This window comes from Salmo trutta, unplaced genomic scaffold, assembly GCF_901001165.1.
Source record: "Salmo trutta unplaced genomic scaffold, fSalTru1.1, whole genome shotgun sequence".
Classification (NCBI taxonomy): domain Eukaryota; kingdom Metazoa; phylum Chordata; class Actinopteri; order Salmoniformes; family Salmonidae; genus Salmo; species Salmo trutta.
In genome coordinates this window covers 5,001-18,911 of record NW_021823467.1, presented here as the reverse complement: position 1 = coordinate 18,911, position 13,911 = coordinate 5,001, and the positions used below count along the sequence as shown (strand labels likewise).

Sequence of the window (13,911 nt, the reverse complement as noted above, 5' to 3'; positions counted from 1 at the left end):
ATAGTAGAACCCTGGGGTCTCCTGGAGGAGCAGTGTTATAGTAGAACCCTGGGGTCTCCTGGAGGAGAGGAATCAGTGTTATAGTAGAACCCTGGGGACTCCTGGAGGAGAGGAATCAGTGTTATAGTAGAACCCTGGGGACTCCTGGAGGAGAGGAATCAGTGTTATAGTAGAACCCTGGGGTCTCCTGGAGGAGCAGTGTTATAGTAGAACCCTGGGGACTCCTGGAGGAGAGGAATCAGTGTTATAGTAGAACCCTGGGGTCTCCTGGAGGAGAGGAATCAGTGTTATAGTAGAACCCTGGGGTCTCCTGGAGGAGCAGTGTTATAGTAGAACCCTGGGGACTCCTGGAGGAGCAGTGTTATAGTAGAACCCTGGGGTCTCCTGGAGGAGAGGAATCAGTGTTATAGTAGAACCCTGGGGACTCCTGGAGGAGAGGAATCAGTGTTATAGTAGAACCCTGGGGTCTCCTGGAGGAGCAGTGTTATAGTAGAACCCTGGGGACTCCTGGAGGATCAGTGTTATAGTAGAACCCTGGGGACTCCTGGAGGAGAGGAATCAGTGTTATAGTAGAACCCTGGGGTCTCCTGGAGGAGAGGAATCAGTGTTATAGTAGAACCCTGGGGTCTCCTGGAGGAGAGGAATCAGTGTTATAGTAGAACCCTGGGGTCTCCTGGAGGAGAGGAATCAGTATTATAGTAGAACCCTGGGGTCTCCTGGAGGAGAGGAATCAGTGTTATAGTAGAACCCTGGGGTCTCCTGGAGGAGCAGTGTTATAGTAGAACCCTGGGGTCTCCTGGAGGAGCAGTGTTATAGTAGAACCCTGGGGACTCCTGGAGGAGAGGAATCAGTGTTATAGTAGAACCCTGGGGTCTCCTGGAGGAGAGGAATCAGTATTATAGTAGAACCCTGGGGTCTCCTGGAGGAGCAGTGTTATAGTAGAACCCTGGGGTCTCCTGGAGGAGCAGTGTTATAGTAGAACCCTGGGGTCTCCTGGAGGAGCAGTGTTATAGTAGAACCCTGGGGTCTCCTGGAGGAGAGGAATCAGTGTTATAGTAGAACCCTGGGGTCTCCTGGAGGAGCAGTGTTATAGTAGAACCCTGGGGACTCCTGGAGGAGAGGAATCAGTGTTATAGTAGAACCCTGGGGTCTCCTGGAGGAGAGGAATCAGTGTTATAGTTGAACCCTGGGGTCTCCTGGAGGAGCAGTGTTATAGTAGAACCCTGGGGACTCCTGGAGGAGAGGAATCAGTGTTATAGTAGAACCCTGGGGTCTCCTGGAGGAGAGGAATCAGTGTTATAGTAGAACCCTGGGGTCTCCTGGAGGAGAGGAATCAGTGTTATAGTAGAACCCTGGGGTCTCCTGGAGGAGCAGTGTTATAGTAGAACCCTGGGGACTCCTGGAGGAGAGGAATCAGTGTTATAGTAGAACCCTGGGGTCTCCTGGAGGAGAGGAATCAGTTTTATAGTAGAACCCTGGGGACTCCTGGAGGAGCAGTGTTATAGTAGAACCCTGGGGTCTCCTGGAGGAGCAGTGTTATAGTAGAACCCTGGGGACTCCTGGAGGAGCAGTGTTATAGTAGAACCCTGGGGACTCCTGGAGGAGAGGAATCAGTGTTATAGTAGAACCCTGGGGTCTCCTTGAGGAGTAGTGTTATAGTAGAACCCTGGGGTCTCCTGGAGGAGCAGTGTTATAGTAGAACCCTGGGGACTCCTGGAGGAGAGGAATCAGTGTTATAGTAGAACCCTGGGGTCTCCTGGAGGAGCAGTGTTATAGTAGAACCCTGGGGACTCCTGGAGGAGAGGAATCAGTGTTATAGTAGAACCCTGGGGTCTCCTGGAGGAGTAGTGTTATAGTAGAACCCTGGGGTCTCCTGGAGGAGCAGTGTTATAGTAGAATCCTGGGGACTCCTGGAGGAGAGGAATCAGTGTTATAGTAGAACCCTGGGGTCTCCTGGAGGAGAGGAATCAGTGTTATAGTAGAACCCTGGGGTCTCCTGGAGGAGAGGAATCAGTGTTATAGTAGAACCCTGGGGACTCCTGGAGGAGAGGAATCAGTGTTATAGTAGAACCCTGGGGACTCCTGGAGGAGCAGTGTTATAGTAGAACCCTGGGGTCTCCTGGAGGAGCAGTGTTATAGTAGAACCCTGGGGACTCCTGGAGGAGCAGTGTTATAGTAGAACCCTGGGGTCTCCTGGAGGAGCAGTGTTATAGTAGAACCCTGGGGACTCCTGGAGGAGCAGTGTTATAGTAGAACCCTGGGGTCTCCTGGAGGAGCAGTGTTATAGTAGAACCCTGGGGTCTCCTGGAGGAGCAGTGTTATAGTAGAACCCTGGGGACTCCTGGAGGAGAGGAATCAGTGTTATAGTAGAACCCTGGGGTCTCCTGGAGGAGTAGTGTTATAGTAGAACCCTGGGGTCTCCTGGAGGAGCAGTGTTATAGTAGAACCCTGGGGACTCCTGGAGGAGAGGAATCAGTGTTATAGTAGAACCCTGGGGTCTCCTGGAGGAGCAGTGTTATAGTAGAACCCTGGGGACTCCTGGAGGAGAGGAATCAGTGTTATAGTAGAACCCTGGGGTCTCCTGGAGGAGAGGAATCAGTGTTATAGTAGAACCCTGGGGTCTCCTGGAGGAGAGGAATCAGTGTTATAGTAGAACCCTGGGGACTCCTGGAGGAGAGGAATCAGTGTTATAGTAGAACCCTGGGGTCTCCTGGAGGAGCAGTGTTATAGTAGAACCCTGGGGACTCCTGGAGGAGAGGAATCAGTGTTATAGTAGAACCCTGGGGTCTCCTGGAGGAGAGGAATCAGTGTTATAGTAGAACCCTGGGGTCTCCTGGAGGAGCAGTGTTATAGTAGAACCCTGGGGACTCCTGGAGGAGAGGAATCAGTGTTATAGTAGAACCCTGGGGTCTCCTGGAGGAGAGGAATCAGTGTTATAGTAGAACCCTGGGGTCTCCTGGAGGAGAGGAATCAGTGTTATAGTAGAACCCTGGGGACTCCTGGAGGAGAGGAATCAGTGTTATAGTAGAACCCTGGGGACTCCTGGAGGAGAGGAATCAGTGTTATAGTAGAACCCTGGGGTCTCCTGGAGGAGCAGTGTTATAGTAGAACCCTGGGGTCTCCTGGAGGAGAGGAATCAGTGTATGTGTACTCTGTGTGTGTTTGTGTACTCTGTGTGTGTGTGTGTGTGTGTACGCTGTCTGTGTTTGTACGTTGTGTGTGTGTGTGTGTTTATGTTGTGTTTGTGTACTCTGTGTGTTTGTGTACGTTGTGTACGTTGTGTACGTTGTGTGTGTGTGTGTGTGTGTGCGTTCCACCCACCTGTGGATAAGGGCCAAACAGGAAGCTGTCCAGCTGGGTAACAATCTCCTGGTTCACGCTAGCCTCAAATTTACGGGCGAAAAACGTAGGCCTGGACGTTTGCTGTGGGGGAAGGAGGGAGAGAGGGGGAGAGAGAGGGAGAGAGAGGGAGAGAGGGGGAGAGAGAGGGAGAGAGAGGGAGAGAGAGGGAGAGAGAGGGGAGAGAGTGGCAGAGGGATGGTGTGTGAAAGGGGAGAGAGGATATGTTTATCTATGTCTATGTGGTACTGTCTGATGTGGGGGGGTACAGATGGTCACGGGTTGATGATGTCACAATGTCACGACTAGGGCGTATCTGCCATAGATACATACAGTTGAAGTCAGAAGTTTACATACACCGTAGCCAAATACATTTAAAATCAGTTTTCACAATTCCTGACATTTAATCCTACTAAAAATTCTCTGCCTTAGGTCAGTTAGGATCACCACTTTATTTTAAGAATGTGAAATGTCAGAATAATAGTAGAGAGAATGATTTATTTCAGCTTTTATTTCTTTCATCACATTCCCAGTGGGTCAGAAGTTTACATACACTCAATTAGTATTTGGTAGCATTGCCTTTAAATTGTTTAACTTGGGTCAAACATTTCAGGTAACCTTCCACAAGCTTCCCACAATAAGTTGGGTGAATTTTGGCCCATTCCTCCTGACAGAGCTGGTGTAACTGAGTCCAATTTGTAGGTCTCCTTGCTCGCACACACTTTTTCAGTTCTGCCCACAAATTTTCTATATGATTGAGGTCAGGGCTTGTGATGGCCACTCCAATACCTTGACTTTGTTGTACTTAAGCCATTTTGCCACAACTTTGGAAGTATGCTTGGGGTCATTGTCCATTTGGAAGACCCATTTGCAACCAAGCTTTAACTTCCAGACTGATGTTTTGAGATGTTGCTTCAATATATCCACCAAATTTTCCTACCTCATGATGCCATCTATTTTGTGAAGTGCACCAGTCCCTCCTGCAGCAAAGCATCCCCACAACATGATGCTGCCACCCCTGTGCTTCACGGTTGGGATGGTGTTCTTCGGCTTGCAAGCCTCCCCCTTTTTCCTCCAAACATAACGATGGTCATTATGGCCAAACAGTTCTATTTTTGTTTCATCAGACCAGAGGACCATTTCTCCAAAAAGTACAATCTTTTTCCCCATGTGCAGTTGCAAACCGTAGTCTGTCTTTTTTATGGCGGTTTTGGATCAGTGGCTTCTTCCTTGCTGAGTGGCCTTTCAGGTTATGTAGATATAGGACTCGTTTTACTGTGGATATAGATACCTTTGTACCAGCATCTAAACAAGGTCGTTTGTTGTTGTTCTGGGATTGATTTGCACTTTTCGCACCAAAGTACATTCATCTCTAGGAGACTGAACTGACACTACTAGGAGACACTACTGACACTACTACTACCACTACTACTGACACTACTACTACTGACACTACTACTACTACTACTACTACTGACACTACTACTACTGACACTACTACTACTACTACTACTACTACTGACACTACTACTACTGACACTACTACTACTACTACTACTGACACTACTACTACTGACACTACTACTACTGACACTACTGACACTACTACTACCACTACTACTGACACTACTACTACTGACACTACTACTACTACTACTACTGACACAACTACTACTGACACTACTACTACTACTACTACTACTACTGACACTACTACTACTGACACTACTACTACTACTACTACTGACACTACTACTACTGACACTACTACTACTACTACTACTACTGACACTACTACTACTACTACCACTACTACTGACACTACTACTACTGACACTACTACTACTACTACTACTACTACTACTACTGACACTACTACTACCACTACTACTGACACTACTACTACTGACACTACTACTGACACTACTACTACTGACACTACCACTACTACTGACACTACTACTACTGACACTACTACTACTACTACTACTGACACTACTACTACCACTACTACTGACACTACTACTACTGACACTACTACTGACACTACTACCACTACTACTGACACTACTACTACTGACACTACCACTACTACTGACACTACTACTACTGACACTACTACTACTACTACTACTGACACTACTACTACCACTACTACTGACACCACTACTACTGACACTACTACTACTGACACTACCACTACTACTGACACTACTACTACTGACACTACTACTGACACTACTACTACTGACACTACCACTACTACTACCACTACTACTGACACTACTACCACTACCACTACTACTGACACTACTGACACTACTACCACTACTACTGACACTACCACTACTACTATCACTACTACTGACACTACTACTACCACTACTACTGACACTACTACTACCACTACTACTACCACTACTACTGACACTACTGACACTACCACTACTACTACCACTACTACTGACACTACTACTACTGACACTACTACTGACACTACTACTACTGACACTACCACCACTACTACTACCACTACTACTGACACTACTACTACTACTACCACTACTACTACCACTACTACTGACACTACTACTACTGACACTACTACTGACACTACTACTACTGACACTACCACTACTACTACCACTACTACTGACACTACTACTACTACTGACACTACTACTGACACTACTACTACTGACACTACCACTACTACTGACACTACTACCACTACCACTACCACTACTACTGACACTACTACCACTGACACTACTACTGACACTACCACTACTACTGACACTACTGACACTACCACTACTACTACCACTACTACTGACACTACTACCACTACCACTACCGACACTACTACTACTGACACTACCACTACTACTACCACTACTACTGACACTACTACTGACACTACTACTGACACTACTACTGACACTACTACTGACACTACTACTACTGACACTACTACTACTGACACTACTACTACTACTACCACTACTACTGACACTACCACTACTACTACCACTACTACTGACACCACTACTACTACCACTACTACTGACACTACTACTACTGACACTACTACTGACACTACTACTACTGACACTACCACTACTACTACCACTACTACTGACACTACTACTACTACCACTACTACTGACACTACTACTACTACTACTACTACTGACACTACTGACACTACTACTACTACTACTGACACTACTACTACTACTACTGACACTACTACCACTACTACTGACACTACTACTACTACTACTGACACTACTACTACTACTACTACTACTACTACTACTACTGACTACTACTACTACTACTACTACTGACACTACTACTGACACTACTACTGACACTACTACTACTACTGACACTACTACTTCTACTGACACTACTACTACTACTACTACTGACACTACTGACACTACTACTACTACTACTACTGACACTACTACTACTACTACTACTACTGACACTACTGACACTACTACTACTAACACTACTACCACTACTACTGACACTACTACTACTACTACTGACACTACTACTACTACTACTGACACTACTACTGACACTACTACCACTACTACTGACACTACTACTGACACTACTACCACTACTACTGACACTACTACTACTGACACTACTACTACTACTACTACTACTGACACTACTACTGACACTACTACCACTACTACTGACACTACTACCACTACTACTGACACTACCACTACTACTGACACTACTACTACTACCACTACTACTGACACTACTGACACTACCACTACTACTACCACTACTACTGACACTACTACTACTACTACTGACACTACTGACACTACTACTACTACTACTGACACTACTACTACTACTGACACTACTACTGACACTACTACCACTACTACTGACACTACTACTACTACTGACACTACTACCACTACTACTGACACTACTACTGACACTACTACCACTACTACTGACACTACTACTACTACTGACACTACTGACACTACTACTACTACCACTACTACTGACACTACTACTACTACTGACACTACTACTACTACCACTACTACTACTACTGACACTACTGACACTACTACTACTACCACTACTACTGACACTACTACCACTACTACTACCACTACTACTGACACTACTACTACTACTGACACTACTGACACTACTACTACTACTACTGACACTACTACTACTACTGACACTACTACTACTACCACTACTACTACTGACACTACTACTACTGACACTACTGACACTACTACTGACACTACTACTACTGACACTACTACCACTACTACTACCACTACTACTGACACTACTACTACTACTGACACTACTACTGACACTACTACCACTACTACTACCACTACTACTGACACTACTACTACTACTGACACTACTACTGACACTACTACCACTACTACTACCACTACTACTACTACTACTGACACTACTACTACTACTGACACTACTACTGACACTACTACTACCACTACTACTGACACTACTACTACTACCACTACTACTGACACTACTACTACTACCACTACTACTGACACTACTACTACTTCTACTACTACTACTACTACTACTACTACTGACACTACTGACACTACTGACACTACTACTACTACTGACACTACTACTGACACTACTACTACTACTACTACTGACACTACCACTACTACTACCACTACTGACACTACCACTACTACTGACACTACTACTGACACTACTACTACTACTACTACTGACACACTACACTACTACTACTGACACTACTACTACTACTACTGACACTACTACTGACACTACTACTACTACTACTACTACTGACACTACTACTACTACTGACACTACTACTGACACTACTACTACTACTACTACTACTGACACTACTACTGACACTACTACTACTGACACTACTACTACTACTACTGACACTACTACTGACACTACTACTACTACTGACACTACTACTACTACTGACACTACTACTGACACTACTACTACTACTACTGACACTACTACTGACACTACTACTACTACTACTGACACTACTACTACTACTGACACTACTACTGACACTACTACTACTACTGACACTACTACTACTACCACTACTACTACTACCACTACTACTGACACTACTACTACTACTACCACTACCACTACTACTACTGACACTACTACTGACACTACTACTACCACTACTACTGACACTACTACTACTACTACTACTACTGACACTACTACTACTACTACTGACACTACTACTACTACTACTACTACCACTACCACTACTACCACTACCACTACTACCACTACTACTACTACTACCACCACTACCACTACTACTGACACTACTACTACTACTACTGACACTACTACTACTACTACTACTACCACTACTACTGCTACTACTACTGACACTACTACTACTACTACTACTACTACTACTACCACTACTACCACTACCACTACTACTACTACTACTACTACTACCACAACTACTACTACTACCACTACTACTGACACTACTACTACTACCACTACTACTACTACTACTGACACTACTACCACTACTACTACTACTGACACTTGCACTATGAAAATGTCACTATAAATCTATTTCTTTATGTAACCTGATATACCATGATGCACTGTAATGTATAAGGTCCAATGTGTTCACTGTTAAATTATATCAGTAGTAGTAGTAGTAAAGAATTGTGCAAAGTGCAAACAATACCAAGAACCTAATTTGAGTCTTGCAGAGTGATTGAATATTGTTGTGGTTTGAGATGTTCACTGAGTGTGAGGTAACGTTAGCTAATGCTCAATCACCTCAGCAGCCGACTGACTGACCGGCTCCCTCTGAGACCGTTCATTTTTTCACTTTACTCATTTAGCTCATTTAGTCCAGAGCGACTTACTGGAGAAATTCTGGTTAAATGCCTTGCTGAAGGGCACATCCACAGATTGTTCACTTAGTCGGCTCGAGAATTTGAATCAGCGGTTCCTGGCCCAATGATCTTAACCGCTAGGCTACCAGCTACCCACAATACTTCCTTCAGTCAGGATGGGAGCTTCCTCCATCAATACTTCCTTCGGTCAGGATGGGAGCTTCCTCCATCAATACTTCCTTCAGTCAGGATGGGAGCTTCCTCCATCAATACTTCCTTCAGTCAGGACGGGAGCTTCCTCCATCAATACTTCCTTCAGTCAGGATGGGAGCTTCCTCCATCAATACTTCCTTCAGTCAGGATGGGAGCTTCCTCCATCAATGCTTCCTTCAGTCAGGATGGGAGCTTCCTCCATCAATACTTCCTTTGGTCAGGATGGGAGCTTCCTCCATCAATACTTCCTTCGGTCAGGATGGGAGCTTCCTCCATCAATACTTCCTTAAGTCAGGATGGGAGCTTCCTCCATCAATACTTCCTTCAGTCAGGATGGGAGCTTCCTCCATCAATACTTCCTTAAGTCAGGATGGGAGCTTCCTCCATCAATACTTCCTTCAGTCAGGATGGGAGCTTCCTCCATCAATACTTCCTTCAGTCAGGATGGGAGCTTCCTCCATCAATACTTCCTTCAGTCAGGATGGGAGCTTCCTCCATCAATACTTCCTTCAGTCAGGATGGGAGCTTCCTAAATCAATACTTCCTTCAGTCAGGATGGATTTAAGCTTTTAGCTGCCAAGTATGGCCACATGTAATTATAATAAAAATAAACCACTAAACCAGTTTACCTGAACCTGGCTAGCACTGTGAATCTAACTAATAACTCACTGTACAGCACTGTGAATCTAACTAATAACTCACTGTACAGCACTGTGAATCTAACTAATAACTCACTGTACAGCACTGTGAATCTAACTAATAACTCACTGTACAGCACTGTGAATCTAACTAATAACTCACTGTACAGCTGATGTGGAGGACGTGGGTGGAAGGACCACAACACACCTTCTTTCCATAATGTTTATTATACAAACATACACGTTTGAGGACTGACTAGCTCCAGAACAATCTGGGTTCTATTCCGGGGCCATACATCACATCAACTGAAACCAAAATGTCAGTTACATAGAACATCACTGTGGTGCTGACTGGTGGTTGGCCCACACCGCTGCTTATCACCCCATACTGTAGGTGGGACATAAAATCAACAGAATACAGGACCAACTACCACACTGGAGACAGAGAGAGAGAGACAGAGAGAGAGACAGAGACTCTGGAGGATTGATCATTTGGTACAAATCCGAACTACAAAATCTAATTGATCCCCTCAAAATTGGCAAATACCACATTTGGTTAAAACTAAAAAAATAACTTGTACTGACAGAAAAAGATGTGTTCCTTTGCGCAATATATATCCCCCCCTCAGAATCCCCATATTACTCAGAGGAGATCTTCCCCACCCTCGAGGAAGAGACGTGCCATTTCCAGGCCCAGGGAAATGTGCTCATCTATGGGGACACAAATGCGCGCACAGGAACACTACCTGATCTAACGAGCACACGAGGGGACAGCTTTATTACAGGCCATACTGTTTCTAACTATCTTAATCTCCCCCATAGAAACAACAGTGACAGCACCGTCAACAAAAACGGAAGGGATCTTTTGCAGCTCTGTAGAAGCCTGGGTCTGTACTTTGTCAATGGTAGGTTACGGGGGGACTCTTTGGGGAGATTCACCTACTGCTCACCTCTTGGCCACAGTACAGTAGACTATATGATCACAGACATTGACCCTTTCTCTCTCAGCTCATTCACTGTCAAGCCACTAACACCTCTGTCTGATCACAGCCAAATTACGTTGTTCCTCAAAAGAACAGACCTGGAAACAACCACACATTCACAGCCCAGTAAGCTGTACAACATCAGAAATGCATACAGATGGGCCCAAAACAGCACAGAAGAATACCAGAAAGCAACCTGGAACCAAAATATCCAAACACTCTTAGATAACTTTCTGGATACCACATTCACTCACAGTAAAGAAGGCATCAATCTAGCAGTACGAAACATCAACTATATATTCAGGCAAACGGCAAAAGAAGCACAATTGAAATTGATAAAAAACAAAACAAAAAAAATCACAGATGACAACTGGTTTGATACAGATTGTAAAATTATAAGGAAAAAACTTAGAACACTATCCAACCAAAAGCACAGAGACCCAAATAATGGTGAATTACGCCTTCATTACTGTGAGACTTTAAAACTCTATAAACGTACACTCAGAACCAAAAAAGCACAGTACAACAGCAAGCAGCTGACACTAATTGAGGAGTCCATAAACACAAACAACTTTGGCAAAATTGGAAAAAACTAAAAAAATCTAAACAAGAGGAATTAGCGATACAAAATGGTGACATATGGACAACCCATTTCAAAACACTCTACAACACCGTTCAAATTGACACAAACGCAGAACAACGCCAAATCCATGAGAAGTTAAATGGATTAGAAAAAGCTATAAAGGACAATCAAAACCCATTGGACTCCCCAATTACTGACCAGGAGCTCTATAAGAAACTTCAGGCTCTCAAATTAAAAAAGCCTGCGGACCTGATGGCATCCTAAATGAGATGCTCAAACTCACTAGTGCAAAATTTCAATTGGCTATATTAAAACTGTTTAATTTGATCCTGAGTGTAGGTTATTTCCCTGACATCTGGAATCAAGGACTCATAACCCCAATCTTTAAGAATGGAGACAAATTTGACCCTAACAATTACAGAGGCATTTGTGTAAACAGTAACCTGGGGAAGGTTTTCTGTAGTATAATAAATGTAAGAGTTCTAAACTTCCTTAATAAGCACAATGTCTTGAGTAAAAGCCAAATTGGATTTATACCAAAACATCGCACAACTGATCATATTTACACCTTACACACCCTGATAGATAAACATGTCCACCAAAATAATACCAAAATATACACTTGCTTTATCGACTTCCAAAAAGCATTTGATTCTATTTGGCATACAGGACTGTTCTACAAAGTTATTGAAAGTGGTGTAGGGGGTAAAACATATGACATAATTAAATCAATGTATACTGGCAATACGTGCAGCATTAAAATTGGTAAGAAAAGGACAGAATTCTTTAACCAGGGGCGGGGCCTTCGTCAGGGTTGCAATCTGAGCCCTGCACACTTCAATATTTACATTAACGAATTGGCCACTATTCTAGAAAAATCCTCAGCCCCTGGTGTTAGTCTCCACAATTCAGAAGTTAAATGCCTACTCTTCGCAGATGACCTATGTCACCCACAGCACCTGGCCTACAGCAGAGCCTGGACCTGCTAGAGCAGTACTGCCAGACCTGGGCCCTGGCAGTAAACCCCAAAAATACTAAAATAATGATTTTCCAGAGAAGATCCAGATCTCAGGGAATTAGACCAAAGTTCTCAATTGGTACAAAATATATAGAGTACTGTACACACTACAATTACTTAGGTTTAAAAATAAGCTCAACTGGACACCTTAATGAGGCAGTGAATGAACTGAGAGAGAAAGCACGCAGGGCATTCTACGCCATTAAAAAGCAAATTCAAATTGAAATACCTATTAAAATTTGGCTAAAACTAATTGAATATGTCATTGAACCAATTGCACTTTATGGCAGCGAGGTGTGGGGTCCACTTGCAAAACAAGATTTCACCAAATGGGACAAACACCCCATTGAAACCCTACATGCAGAGTTCTGTAAGATTCTCCTACGTGTCCAGAGGAAAACTACAAACAATGCATGCAGGGCAGAATTAGGCCAATATCCACTAATAATAAAAACTCAAAAAAGAGCAATTAAGTTTTGGAAACATCTAAAATACAGTGACCCCCTCTCATATCATTACCAAGCCCTGCAATGCCAAGAGCTGAGCAAAGAAAAGAGTCCCCTCATCCAGCTGGTCCTGGGGCTGAGTTCACAAACCTGTTCTACTAACACACTGAAGCCTCAGGACCAGAACATCCAATCAATCAGAATAAACCAAATTACAACACAGTCAAAACAAAACTACATTGCTTATTGGGAAACACAAGCACAAACACAAAGCAAAATGCAGTGCTATCTGGCCCTAAATCGACAGTACACTATGGCTAAATATTTGACCATGGTTACTGATCAAAACCTTAGAAAAACCTTGACAAAGTACAGGCTCAGTGAGCACAGCCTTGCCATTGAGAAGGGTAGACACAGGAAAACCTGGCTCCCTGTAGAGGAAAGGCTGTGCAACCACTGCACAACAGCAGAACCTGAGACTGAGCTGCATTTCCTGACAAAATGTCAAAAATATAAAACAATTAGAGAGTGTCATTTCCCCAAATTTGAAACCCTTATTCAAGGTTTTAAAGACCTCTCTGATGAGGATAGGCTACCCATCCTGTTGGGGGAGGACGCAGAGAGCTGTGGGTTGGCAGCGCACTACATTGCTGCCTGCCATAAGTTGAGGGACAGTGTCTGACAGACCAATAAACCTGCACATGTCCTCAACTGTATGATTATTGTTATTGTTGAATGTATGG

General features: G+C 44.0%; 1 protein-coding gene across 1 annotated transcript in view; it reads right to left on the bottom strand.

Annotated features, from left to right (window-relative positions):
• LOC115191077 (xylosyltransferase 1-like) overlaps positions 1-13,911 on the bottom strand; it is a gene marked incomplete at its 5' end in the record, with an annotated part of 32,839 nt that overhangs the window by 15,329 nt on the left and 3,599 nt on the right. The window contains one exon of the mRNA XM_029749074.1: positions 3,322-3,423. Within this exon, the coding sequence (XP_029604934.1) occupies positions 3,322-3,423 (102 nt within the window). The remainder of the gene's footprint in view (positions 1-3,321; positions 3,424-13,911) is intronic.